Source organism: Mauremys reevesii, linkage group 2 (assembly GCF_016161935.1).
Source record: "Mauremys reevesii isolate NIE-2019 linkage group 2, ASM1616193v1, whole genome shotgun sequence".
NCBI lineage: Eukaryota > Metazoa > Chordata > Testudines > Geoemydidae > Mauremys > Mauremys reevesii.
In genome coordinates, this window is record NC_052624.1 from 95,849,460 (window position 1) to 95,862,878 (window position 13,419).

The 13,419-nt window shown below is 42.0% G+C and overlaps 1 protein-coding gene across 11 annotated transcripts in view; it reads right to left on the reverse strand.

Annotated features, from left to right (window-relative positions):
• Positions 1 to 13,419, reverse strand: part of TPK1 (thiamin pyrophosphokinase 1) — a 476,657-nt gene that overhangs the window by 10,227 nt on the left and 453,011 nt on the right. For 5 of the 11 annotated variants that reach the window (XM_039523063.1, XM_039523052.1, XM_039523054.1 and 2 more), the window contains one exon: positions 1,505 to 1,588. The exons of 3 other annotated variants lie outside the window; for them this stretch is intronic. In XM_039523063.1, the coding sequence (XP_039378997.1) occupies positions 1,505 to 1,588 (84 nt within the window). Of the gene's footprint in view, positions 1 to 1,504; positions 1,589 to 3,314; positions 4,892 to 4,942; positions 5,086 to 6,121; positions 6,173 to 13,419 lie in introns of those variants that run through there. 3 more of the 11 variants (XM_039523057.1, XM_039523062.1, XM_039523060.1) reach the window with 3 other exon arrangements.

Consider the following 13,419-nt stretch of genomic DNA (forward strand, 5'->3'; position numbering starts at 1 on the left):
GCTCGAAGTCAGTAGACGAAAAACCTCTAGCCCTTGCAATGTAAGGAAAGGCATTCTGACTAACTTACCCATGGGTGGTAAGAAGGAACTGAGAGGACGTAGGGTCAGCAGCGCCTGATATAATGGCACCTGAGTGCGGCACTCAAAGAGGCGCCACTGCCGACCCTATGGATACTGCTAAGGCAAAAATCTCTGACGACTGCGCACGTGGGTGCACGCACACCTAGAATGGAATCGACATGAGCAAGCACTCGAAGAACACCACAGGTTATAGTTCCAGGAGGGCTGCATCAGACCAAAAATACTCCTGAGGGAATTCTGAGCCAAAAATTGAAAATTCTGCACCAAAAAAAATAAAAATTCTGCACACGATACTTTAAAATTCTGCAAATTTTGTCAATGAAGAAATGTGAAGGCTCCATCACCGGCTGCACAGAGGTGGGTGATCACCTTGCAGCTCCCCCCAGGACATGGACTCGGCGGTGAGAGTGCACCTGACCCTGACACAGTGCAAGGGCCAGGCCCACTCCAGAAACACCCTGGGGCCCTGCTCCTCTGCACCAGGCGTACTAAGTGTGGGCAAACAGGCTCAGCCTGGCAGGATCCAAGTGTGGACAGACTTAGTGTGGGGAATCCAGATGTGGACTGAGAGGATTCTATGTGGGGCAAAGTGGGTGCGAGGGGGTCCGAGTGCAGGGGGGGCCTCTGGATGCACAGGGGCTAATCGACGGGATTCTGGATGCAGGGGCAATGGGACTCTGCAAGGGCATCTAGGTGAAGGTGGTTGGCGCTCAGTGAGGGATCTGGGTATGGAGGGAATGGGGTTCGTTGGGGGGCTCTGGGATTCAGGGGCTCAGCAGTGGGGTCTGAGTGGTAAGGGAGTTAGGCTTGGTGGGGTTGGGTGGGTGGGGGGTCTGGGTGCAGGTGGTTGAGGCTCAGTGGGTAAATGTCTGAGTGCTCATTAGGGTGGTCCAGGTACAGGGGTGGGGCTGGTTGGGTTGGGGGTTTGAGTGCAGGGAGCTCAGCAAAGGGTGGTCTGGCTGTAGATGTAGGTTGGGGCTCAGCTGAGGGGTCTGAGTGTGGGGGCGGGGATGGAGCTTTCCGAGGGGCTCTAGGTGCAGGGGGTAAAGGTCGGCACAGTAGGGGGTTGAGTGTGGTAGTCTTGGTGAGGATGCTTTTGGTGCAGGGGGGCCAGGCTCGGTGGAGGCGTTTCGGTATGAGAGGTCCAGATGCACGAGAGTTGGGTGGACAGGGGTGCAGCTCCCTGTACAGTGACCCCTCTCCCATGGCTGAGAAGCAATGCAGTATGAGCTTCTTGCAGCCAGAAGAGGTTTCTGGGTGTGGGTCTGACCCAGCCCCAGCTGTCCCTTACAGGGGAAGAGGAAGTCCTGTCCTCCCCAAGCCCAGCTGGGACTAGCAGCTGAGCCTGGTGCAGGGTAGGAGCCACCTGCCGTGGCTTCATCCTCCTCTCCTCTCCTCTCCCCTCCCCTCCCCCGTGATTTACCTCTCCACCAGATGCTCCAGGCACCCAAAACAACACGACCGCTCTTATGGCTTCCCTTTGTTTCCTCGTCAGAAGTCATTTTTTCTGCAGGGAAGCAAAGAAATTTGCAGAGGATGCAAATTCTGCGTACGCACAGTGGTGCAGAGTTACCCCAGAACTAATAAGACTCATGCTACAGTTATTCTTAGATAAAGGCCAGAAGAATGATTGCCATATTTGGGGTCGGGAAGGAATTTTCCTCCGGGGCAGATTGGCAGAGGCCCTGGAGGTTTTTCGCCTTCCTTGCAGCATGGGGAACGGGTCACTTGCTGGAGGATTCTCTGCACCTTGAGGTCTTCAAACCACGATTTGAGGACTTCAATAACTCAGACATAGGTTAGGGGTTTGTTACAGGAGTGGGTGGGTGAGAGTCTGTGGCCTGCATTGTGCAGGAGGTCAGACTAGATGATCATAATGGTCCCTTCTGACCTTAAAGTCTATGAGTCTATGAGTTAGTGTCGGCTGACTACATAATGGCTGGCTAGCGTTAGAGCACTGGACAGACATGTAGGAGAGACTTGGATTTTAAATCCAACTCTGCCACTGGCCTGTTGGATGAATTTGGGCAAGTAATTCACATCTCCTGGCCTCAGTTTCTCCATCTGTAAAATGGGGATAATCATACTGACCTTTGAAAGTGCTTTGAGACCCAATGATTAAAAGCTCTGTGTAACAGCTAGGCATTTTCATTAGATTGGAGACAATGGGAGAACTACTCCATCATAAGAGAGAGCAGCCTCTGCAGCTGTCTAGTCATAGAGGCCTATGGAAAATGCTTTCCTCTGGAGAAAGCCTTAAAATAGTTTGCATGCTTTGTTTTGCAAGCTTTGCAGTTCATCTTATTTCTTTAAAACCAACTCTGCATTTCTGAATTTTCATGCTAAAAATTGATGATCAAGTTAAACATTTATAACATACAGTCAGCTCGTAGAAGCTGTTTATGATCTGAAATGTTATAAAATTTCTTTACACTGTCTCACAGACATTTAATTTTATCATCTTTGAATATAGTACACAGATTGTACATTGCAGCTTTAGGGAAAAATACAACCCCCCCTGCCCCCCAAACAACCTATCTGTTGTTCAGCCCAGGACTTTTCCTCTAGAAATCTGATGGTTTAATAGTAGTATTTATTGCACCTTGCTTAATATTATGAAAATGATTCCTATTGTTTCATCTCCAAGTATGAAATAAAGGCTCAGTAACAAAGCAAGCATTAAGAACCTGTCAGCTTAATAAAACAAAACTGGAAGCAGTAAATATTCCATGAATAAAATGTTAAAAATGACGTAAGTTAAAAGAGGGACAAGTTTCTCTAATATCCCTGGGACCAGCACAGGAGGTTTTTCGCCTTCCTCTGCAGCACGGGGAACGGGTCACTTGCTGGAGGATTCTCTGCACCTTGAGGTCTTCAAACCATGATATGAGGACTTCAATAACTCAGACATAGGTTAGGGGTTTGTTACAGGAGTGGGTGGGTGAGATTCTGTGGCCTGCATTGTGCAGGAGGTCAGACTAGATGATCATAATGGTCCCTTCTGACCTTAAAGTCTATGAGTCTATGAGACAACACTACAAACATAAGTTAAAAGAAAGATTGTCAGTATAACTTCCTTTCTATCCAATAGGGGGAGCCTTTTATCTTCATCTACACAGGATTTTCTTCTTTGTAAGGATGGAAACAGAGGTGAACATGCAAAAGGATATAAACAACACTTTATTGATTCTCACAGTTCAAATGGAAAAGTTCAGATGATTTGCTTTCACACCCAGCCAACATTTCAACTAGTGTAATTAAGAAAGCACATTTTTAAGACAGCAAATGAGCAGTAATGTGTGGCGAAGTAGAGTTGAGCTGGCAAAGGTAATAGAACTAATGCAGCTTCTATGTTTAACTGTTAGTCTTGCAGGGAAAATTTATTACATCCTAATGTTTGTGTCACAACATCATGATGCTAGGTTATAATATTCTCAAAGTATCAGAAAATAGAAACAGTAAAGCTCTATTTGTTAATATCTGATCCCTTCATTCCCTGGCCAATGCAAGATTATTCACCATAGTCCATGTTCTTACGTTGTATCAAATCTAGCTTGAAAAGTCCCAAAGTAATGGCTCATCTACTCTTTTCAGGAAGTTTTTTTTGCTATTCACTCTAATTAAATTTTCCTTTTTTAAGTGCCATCCCATTATTGCTATTTATACCTCCATATAGACCTAGACAGAGAACAGAAGTTATATTTTTGAGGAGATTTTGAGATTTCAAAATCTGTTTTCATTCAGTTTCAGAACAGAAAAATTACTTTTTTTATTTTGACCTGACTTTATAATTATAATACAGAATAAGAAAATGTATAATGAAAGTCATTTCAAAAGGAAAAATCAAAAGTTTATATCCAATAATGTTGAAAGATCTTGTTTTGATCTTGAAAGTTTTTTCCCTCCCTTTTCCCCCTCAGAATTGGAATTTTGGTGAAAATGAAACGATTTTGCAAAGTGTTTCAATTCAGATGGAACTGAATTTTCTGATGGAAAATTGTTCTGCTGAATTTCTTCTGACAAGCTCTACCCTTATGTGCTATATTATTTTTTCCTATCCCTCCATCTGTAAAGCCACGCTACTCTAATACTATGAGTCTAATTGTCCAGGCTTCCAAGGGAAAAAAAGTATAACATTTTCAAACTGTAAAAATTATCTAAAAGGAGCTCCACCATCTGTGATGCTGTGCTTTTAATGTGTGACATCACAAGACCTTCCAGGGCTAAAAGCAAATGCTAATCTGCCTTCGGAAAAGTGGGGATCTCTTTCTAAATGTACACCTTTTCCCATTTCTAGCCTTGATGAATCACAGCCTGTCTCTGTTGCACAAAGGAATATTGCCTTGTCATTTGGGGGGAAAGTCAATATTTGGGGAGGGAGAAGGAAACAGTTCTCTCATGGTTTTTATATGATATGACAGCCAGATATTTGGAATGCTGGCAATAACGTAGAAAGAGATGGATTAATGGGGCTGATGATAGATGAGACTTTTGAAGGGGCATGATACATATAATTTATTACATGGAGATCACTACTACATACGTACATATTCTTTGGTATATTTTAACCTCTAATGATCAAATTATAAACAAAGCCTCATAATCTGTGGTAAACTCAGTGTTTGCAACTCATGATTTCATTGCAGGTCTCGTGATATTTGGTGTTCTTCGTAAAGTCCCAGTCCCCGGGGACATATGTTTAGGTGATAATCTTTATTTAAACCAAAAAACAGTCAACAAGTTGCTAGCCCTCGTGGCTGCCCAGAAAAGCTTGAAAATGTGACCCAAGACCACTGTAAAGTTTCAGAAACTGGAAGACAAATAAAAAGAACAGAACATTTATTTTTAAAATCCTTATGATTTTAATCTAATCTCACGAGGTACTGGGGCTTTACTCATGATTTATGAATGAGTTGAACTGGCAATGCTGCAAGCTAGACCTAAATTCTGCTGCCAAGCCACCTGTTTTCCGTGGTTCCACAGCACTGCAGACTGGACATTCATCTGCAACATCAGAACAATTAAAACAATTGAGTTGGGTTTTTTTATTATTATTAAATTATAACCCTCAGCCACCATACAGCTTAATTGTGCTAAGCACTTTAAAAACAAAGAGTAAATGGATCAGTCCCTGATCCAAAGAATGGGATTTCAAATATCGTATACATTTTAATAATTGTATGTATTCATATTTTAATATGAATAACCCTTTAGGGTTATGACACATGGGAACCATGCGTCATAAGTAGTATTGTTTAAAGATGAGGTTCATTCCTGCTTGGAGGGGCCTGCATAGGCCTTGGCACCTCTTACAACTCACTTAAATCCTCAAAATATCATGAATGGGAAATAAAGGATGCATAGCCCTCTGCACATGGAAACATTTCACCTTAATACACCATTGGATATGGCATGTAGTGGAGCTGGCCACCCTCTGAGCGCCCCCTTTTGACTAGAGGTAGCTCTGCAGCGCTCCGCCGCCATTGTTTCCTTCACAGGGTTCCTTAAACTCAGAAGTCCAAAGGAAATAAAAACGGTGCCCAAGGGGGTCCACTTTATTCAGTCTCCAAGCACACACTGGCCTTTCAGGCCTGAACACCAACTCAATGTCTCTTTCCCCTTAGTTGGTGGGTTTCTAGCTCTCTTTCTCACACAACTCAAAGTCTCTGTAAGAGCTAATCTTGCTTTGCTGCTGCCGCCACCCCTCCCCCGCACCATAACTTCAGTTTTCTATTTCTAGAACCAGTCCCATCCCCTGCTGCTTTTTATATGGAATCAGCTACTTTCCCAAGGTGTGCCTCCTTTAGTACTCAGGGTTGGCTAGCCCAAGGCCCTCCAGCCATTAAGGGGAGAGCCATTCTGTTACATGGCACAAGGGAATCCTGAAATTAATCTTAAGGGGTTAATTGAACATAGTATTCTCCAAACTAGTTAATTGCATAAATAAATAGCATTAGGTAAGAAATGACATTTTGGGGTGGTGGCGGCAGTGAAGTTTCTGAAGATAATTATAATTATTGCCATAAGTTATTAGTATTACCATAGCACCTCGGACCTCCAGTTACAGACCAGGATCCTTCTGTGCTAAGTACTGTACAAACAGAGAACGGAGATTACAATGATAGACCTCTCCCAACATTAGCAGTTATCGATGCAAATCAGTATTGTCCAAATGGGGAAAGGGGCAGGTTTAGTGGGGAAATTAAATGTTGGGTGTGGGAAGGCAAAGAGCCAAATTGGCCCCCAACTCTCTCTCCAGTCGTTTAATGAATCAGGTCCACAACATTTAGGCCCTGATCCTGTGGCTGCCACCAAAGAATTGGGGCCTTACTTTGACCCAGAAGTTGAAGAGTCCAGTACCCTTGTGACCAGAAAGGTTGTTATGGTGAAGTGTCTGCCTCCCTTTCTCCTTCCTCCTCTTCCCAGTTCTGTGTCTCAATTACTTCCTGCAATATGTAAGGTCACACCTTGCCAGTTTCCATTATTGAAAATAGGCACCAAGGTATAAGCACAATGCCTCTAGTGGCACAGATATGTGGAATATCAGAAATAATTAATAATGAATTACAAGCCTTATTAAAATGCATGCAATCCTCTCTCTTTCCCCCTAGGCAAATGTTGCATTAAAAGTGATAGAAAATTGAGATCAATAAGCTGAAACATACGTTAACGTGAAATATTGAATTACAATTTGCTATCCTATTACAATTTACCTGGAGAGGATTTCCCTGAAGTCCTGTGTAAAGAGCAAAAAATCTGCATTTAAATGGGGATATGTTAGTAATGCATGAGCTTGTGCTTTGCAGGTCACCGTGTGCCTGCAGAAGAGCAAGCATTCACTTTACTATTTATTTTCAAAAAATTATAAGGTTACAGCCTGATTCTCCTCTCACCTCCAGTGTTTTTACTCCTGTGTAACTTGACTGACTTGGATTTATACTGGTGTAAATGAAAGGAAATATCAGGCCTTTAATCTCGATGCGCTGAAAACTGCAAGTACTAAATAAAACAAAACACGAACTGTGATTTTCCACAGAGCTGTATGGAGAACAGCAATTGTTTCGTGGAGAATTTCAGACTTTTGCTTTAGTCCAGTTTGGAATGAATACCAGATATTTTGAAATTCTCTGCAAACGAGAATTTAAAAAAATTTAAAAACCCAAATGGTTCATTTCGATCATTTCAAAATGAAATTCCATCAGGCAGGCTGACAGGGAGCTAGTAAGCACCAGTTCCCAAGCGCTCGGACTCCTGGCACAGCTGGGGCTTCCAGGTTCTTGACTCCCTTCATCCCACCATGCCCTCCCAATCTCACTCTGCTGGTGATACTTTAATCCCTGTCACCGACATACACCATTGTGTTTGTTTATTATTAGGATGAACTAAAGGAGAGAATGCAAGTTAAAAGGTATCAAATGCATCTCCCTTCATTAGCGATTCACCTTTAGGCAGCAGGTGGTATTTTCGTCACCATGCTCCCGTTGGGCAGTTCCAGTGAGGGTGAAGCAGCGTTCGTTTCTGGTGAGGCCTGCTGTTTCGAGTCTGCCTGAGGGCTGCACTGAGTTACCACATCCTCCAGTAAACACTACCCAGTCTGCAATCTGTGGTGTGGGGTAGAGGTGTGTGCGAGGGCGCTACTTTGCCACAACTCCCTCTCCAAGTGGACTTTGACCACAGGGGTCCTATGCCTGCAGCTAACATCACCCAGTGGTGAATCAAACCCAAAGTGGCAGCTTTAACTCTTTGTTTCATTGTTTTCTCTGGCTTGAACCATTTATAAGCATGGTTTTCTATCTGAGTATCAGGACATGATTAATTATTTTTCTCCTGCTCTCTACACTATGTTCTCTGGGTTCCTGATGATTTATGTTACACACCGACTTATGCCTTATTAAAAAGGCCTTCATTTTTGGTTTTTATTTTGTTTAAAATTTTCCAGGAAATTATCAGTGTTTATTACAAAAATAAAAAAAGGATGAAAATCCATGCAAAAAATTAATTTCACAGTTTTCCAGAGCAGGAAGTGAGGTCTGGGGGTCTCCCAGGTCTGACCAAGTTACCAAGTGGCCACCTCTCCTTCCAGAGCAGGGAGCCAGGTCCAGAGAGTTTCAGCACTTCTTTATTTAGGACTTGAGCACTGATGTACATAAATGCATGTTCATGTGTGTATTTTCCACTACATTGCCTTACTTTAACAGACAGTCTTGCATTTATACGTAACCTAATTTATTATTAATATAAATGTCTACCTAATACAGTGTTTTGGGTTTTCTTAAGTTTATTGTTATTTTCATATACTTGAGTGGTCCAAAATTTGTGTGAAAAAACAAACAATAGCTTTTGTAAACTGGTTAAAACTCTCCATAGCCTTACATATTGAGAACATAAGAACAGCTGTACTGGGTCAGACCAAAGGTCCATCTAGCCCAGTATCCTGTCTTCCAACAGTGGCCAATGCCAGGTGCTCCACAGGGAATGAGCAGAACAGGTTATCATCAAGTGATCCATCCCCTGTTGCCCATTCCCAGCTTCTGGCAAACAGAGGCTAAGGACACCATCCCTGTCCATCCTGGCTAATAGCCATTGATGGACCTATTCTCCATGAACTTATCTAGTTCTTTTTGGAACCCTGTTATAGTCTTGGCCTTCATAACATCCTCTGGCAAGGAGTTCCACAGGTTGTGTGTGTGTTGTGTGAAAAAATACTTCCTTTTGTTTGTTTTAAACCTGCTGCCTATTAATTCCATCTGGTGACCCCTAATCCTTGTGTTATGGGAAGATGTAAATAACACTTCTTTATTTACTTTTTCCACACCAGTCATGATTTTATAAACCTCTATCATATCCGCCTTAGTCGTCTCTTTTCCAAGCTGAAAAGTCCCAGTCTTATTAATCTCTCCTCATATGGCAGCCATTCCATACCCCTAATAATTTTTGTTGCCCTTTTCTGAACCTTTTCCAATTCCAATATGTCTTTTTTGAGATGGGGCGACTACATCTGCAAGCAGTATTCAAGATGTGAGCACACCATGGATTTATATAGAGGCAATATGATATTTTCTGTCTTCTTATCTGTCCCTTTCTTAATGATTCCCAACATTCTGTTAGCTTTTTTGACTGCCGCTCCACATTGACTGGATGTTTTCAGAGAACTATCCACAATGACTCCAAGATCTCTTTCTTGAGTGCTAACAGCTAATTTAGATCCCGTCATTTTATATATATGGTTGGGATTATGTTTTCCAATGTGCATTACTTTGCATTTATCAACATTGAATTTCATCTGCCATTTTGTTGCCCAGTCACCCAGTTTTGAGAGATTCTTTTGTAGCTCTTCACAGTCTGCCTGGGACTTAACTATCTTGAGTAGTTTTGTATCTTCTGTAAATTTTGCCACCTCACTGTTTACCCCTTTTTCCAGATCATTTATTAATATGTTGAATAGGACTAGACCCAGTACAGATCCCTGGGGGACATCACTATTTACCTCTCTCCATTCTGAAAACTGACCATTTATTCCTACCCTTTGTTTCCTATCTTTTAACCAGTTACCAATCCATAAGAGGACCTTCCGTGTTATCCCATGACATTCCATAAGTTCACTACATGAGCCATTGAGCCAAGATTTAAAAAATGTTTCCTAATAATAGAAAGCTCCCAGCTTTTGTAATGTATTGTTTATTCCTTTCACTTGTAATATGTTTGTATGGAAAAAAATCCTTATAACAGGCCAGACTGGACTGGGGTACAAATCTTAAATAAATGGGTATTGCACAGCTTGGGAGAGAAGAAATTCTGCTCACACATGCCAGGTGCAGGAAACCAGCACAGCTGTTATAGAGCCCACATAGTGGTGTTGGCCAGTGGATCTGCATAGGCAGCACTGCCCCTCAGCACAAAAAGAGTTCCCATGCATGGCCGCTCCACAGCCTGCCTCCCCATGCACTAGAACCACCATGGCTCTGCTCAACATCTGGTCTCTTGTGCCTGTGGAGGGAATCGAATGTGCATAAGGGCATCAACCTGAAGCCAGTTCCTGGTCTGCGTTTTATCTGAATTTAAACAGGTAGGCCTCATCCTCACGTATACTTACAATGGTCTCCAACAATAATTCAGCTCTATCTCCAGTATCTTACACTGATACACCCAGGTTGATCTGCCACTCTGGGACAATGTGCAAATATGATTAATGTGTGCATGGAAAGGGCTCAATTATGCTTCCAAGCCTGTGGTGTTTTGGTGAGACAGGAGCACAGCACCCCAGTGGCAGTGACTGGAGTAATTAATCATGAGTAAAGCAAACAGGTGGCTACAGTCGTTAGGATTAATGCAAACAAACCCAGTACTTAACCTGTGCATCATAAGCCAACCTCCAACTAAGGTGGCTTAGGAAGAAGCTTTCCCTGGGAGCAGGTTATCCCATAATTGTCAACTGCAGGGATTCTTCTTCAAACATCTGACACTGACCACTGTTGAGGACAGGATGCTGGACTAGACCGACCATTGGTCTGACCCCATATGGCAATTCCTATGTTCTTAATACCTCCCTTGGCACTAGGAAGAATGTAGTCAGACGTGGCAGCTGTTGTTCCAAGTGTTAGTGTGCACTGCCCTTCTTCAAGCACTGGCCTTCCAGCACTAGCCAAGGTGCAAAGGAAATGGACACCAGCTACATTTCCAACCCAGCCAAACATGCCCCTATTGGGATTTGCAATGCTGCTGGCAGTGCTAGTCATTGCATGCAAGGACTGCAGCCTGTCGCATTACGGTTAGTGGGCCGGAGGAGGGGGTGATAAAAGACTCCCTACATGCAAAATTCCAGAGCAGCCAAAATTTGGCTCCGATTATACATAGCAGCCTTTGCTCAAACTAAACCTTACAATAAACAACTCTACTGTGCAGATTTTAATAGTAAACTGCCATTTAGTACAAGAATTTTATAGTGTTTATGGAAATATGATATTGCATTTACATAGGCAAATGAAAAGAACAAACTAGAGCATTCATCCTCATGCACACAAGATCATCATCAATGAAGCAGCTGCGTTTTTGTCTAAACCATTCTTGTTAAAGGGGTCATTATTATTATTTTAAAAATATCCATTGATCTGCTGCAGACAGCTCACAAGGTGTATGCTCATCTCCTTGCTCTCTCTGGCAGCTGATCTATTTTTGAGCTCAGGTGAATGACAAATAAGGCCTATTATATGTCTAATAGAAAAGTGACAACGTTTACCTTTATCCTTTCTAGCAGCATTGGGCTGGGATGTTTTTAAGCTTCCAATATGTAATTATTTTTATTCCTACAACCACTACGTTATTACTTAGAATTTTAGATTACTGCACTTTCTTCATAAAAACAATTAGACACAGATAATATCACCCCAAGGAGGAGGCCAAGCCAATTATTTCTGTTACAAAATGTCCCCTTAGATTTGCATGTGAACTTTCAAGGTTTTTTTATTTTTAATTTTAATCACTTGGTCTTTACATTAAACAAATTCCTTCTACTAGCAACACACTGTATACATCTAACATCTACACTATTTCATTTATAAAATCATTACAGAAACTTTTTATTTTAAGACAGTCTGTTTATATAAAATCTTGCAGATGCAAAATATAGTGAACATACACAAATTGTTGGCATTCATAGAGTGGCAGCCACTGCCAACTTGTTCTGTAGAAAATCAGCAAAGTGTCTATGGGCACCCAGAAAACCCAGCAAGGAATTTCACAAGACCCCAAAGATTAAAAAAAAAAACAACCGAGCCCATGATCCTGCAATTAACTGGTTATTCCCACTGAAGTCAATGCAACTATTTGTATAAGTAAATGTTACAGGACTGGCCATTACTGGTATGCGTAAAAGTTGCAGGGCTGGGCATCAATACATTTTAGCTAAATATATTAGCCTAAATTCTGAGTGGTGCTGAGCACCAGTAACTCCCATTAACTTGAATGGAAGTGATAAACAGCTATCACCTTTCAGGATGTGCCTCACTGTACAGCTTTTTTCTCGATAAAAGATTATTCATTGGGAAGCAGGGAAGGAATGTGAGGCTTTTACAAGAGTCACAGAATTGTATGTTCTGCTCTGTTTTCATTTTGATACAGCCAAACTTGATATCTTTAACATCTGCTTTGCAAAGTTAGGGCTTCCAAAGTCCAAAATTAGCAAGTGTTTTCAGCACTAAACAGAGATGGTTGGTAACGGTTCCAGCATGAAGTCATCCTGTAATATCATATGTGGCAACATTGTGACAGAACATATGTGAAAATACCATGACGTCGCCATCCACCTTGCAAATGGTTACACAAAACATCATTAAACTTTGTTTTCAAATAAAATGGAATTAATCTTGCTTCCTACATTTTTATTTTTTACAATACAAAGTAGGTACGGTTTCAAGGGCCCCCTTTTACAAGGTGCTGAGTGTCTCCTTCAATGCTTTAACTTCAGTGAAGGTGGAGGGTGCTCAATTGCAGGTCAGGGCCTCAAAGCAAAAACTGGACTGAGGTGGGGAAGAGGTGTGTCCTAATGAAAAATCCAAGCCCGCATGTATACAGGGAGTTGAATCTATATAAATCCATGGTGTGTCCAAACCCTTGAATACTGCCTAGTTCTGGTCATTTCGTCTAAAAAAAGAGATAGTGGAACTGGAAAAGGTTCAGATAAGTGCAACAAAAATAATCAAGGGTGTGGAATAACTTCTATATGAGGAAAGACTAAAAAGATTAGGGCTGATCAGCTTAGAAAAGATGACTAAGGGGGGATTTGATAGAGCACTGGTTCTCAACCAGGGGTATGCATATCCCTGGAGATATGCAGAGATCTTCCAGGGGATACATCAACTCAGATATTTGCCTAGTTTTACAACAGCCTACATTAAAAGCACTAGCAAAGTCAGTACAAACTAAAATTTCATACAATGACAAACAAGAGGAAGTACTTTTTCCACACAATGTACAATTAACCTGTGGAATTCACTGCCCTGGGATGTTGTGAAGGCCAAAAGTATAACTGGTTCAAAACAGAACTAAATAACTTCATGGAGGATAGGTCCATCAATGGCTTTTAACCAAGATGGTTGGGGATGAAAATGTATGCTCATGATCACTACAAGTCTCTGACAGCCAGAAGCCAGGAGAGAAAGCCCAGGGTGGATCTCTCCAAAATTGCCCTGTTCTGTACATTCCCTCTGAAGCTCTGGTACTGCCCACTGGGCCATATGGACCACTGGTCTGACCTAGTATTGTTCTTATGTTCTTATCTCTGTAGTTAATATACATTTTTTTCAGCGTGTGCATAAGCTGCCCTGTGTGTCAATGAAGAGA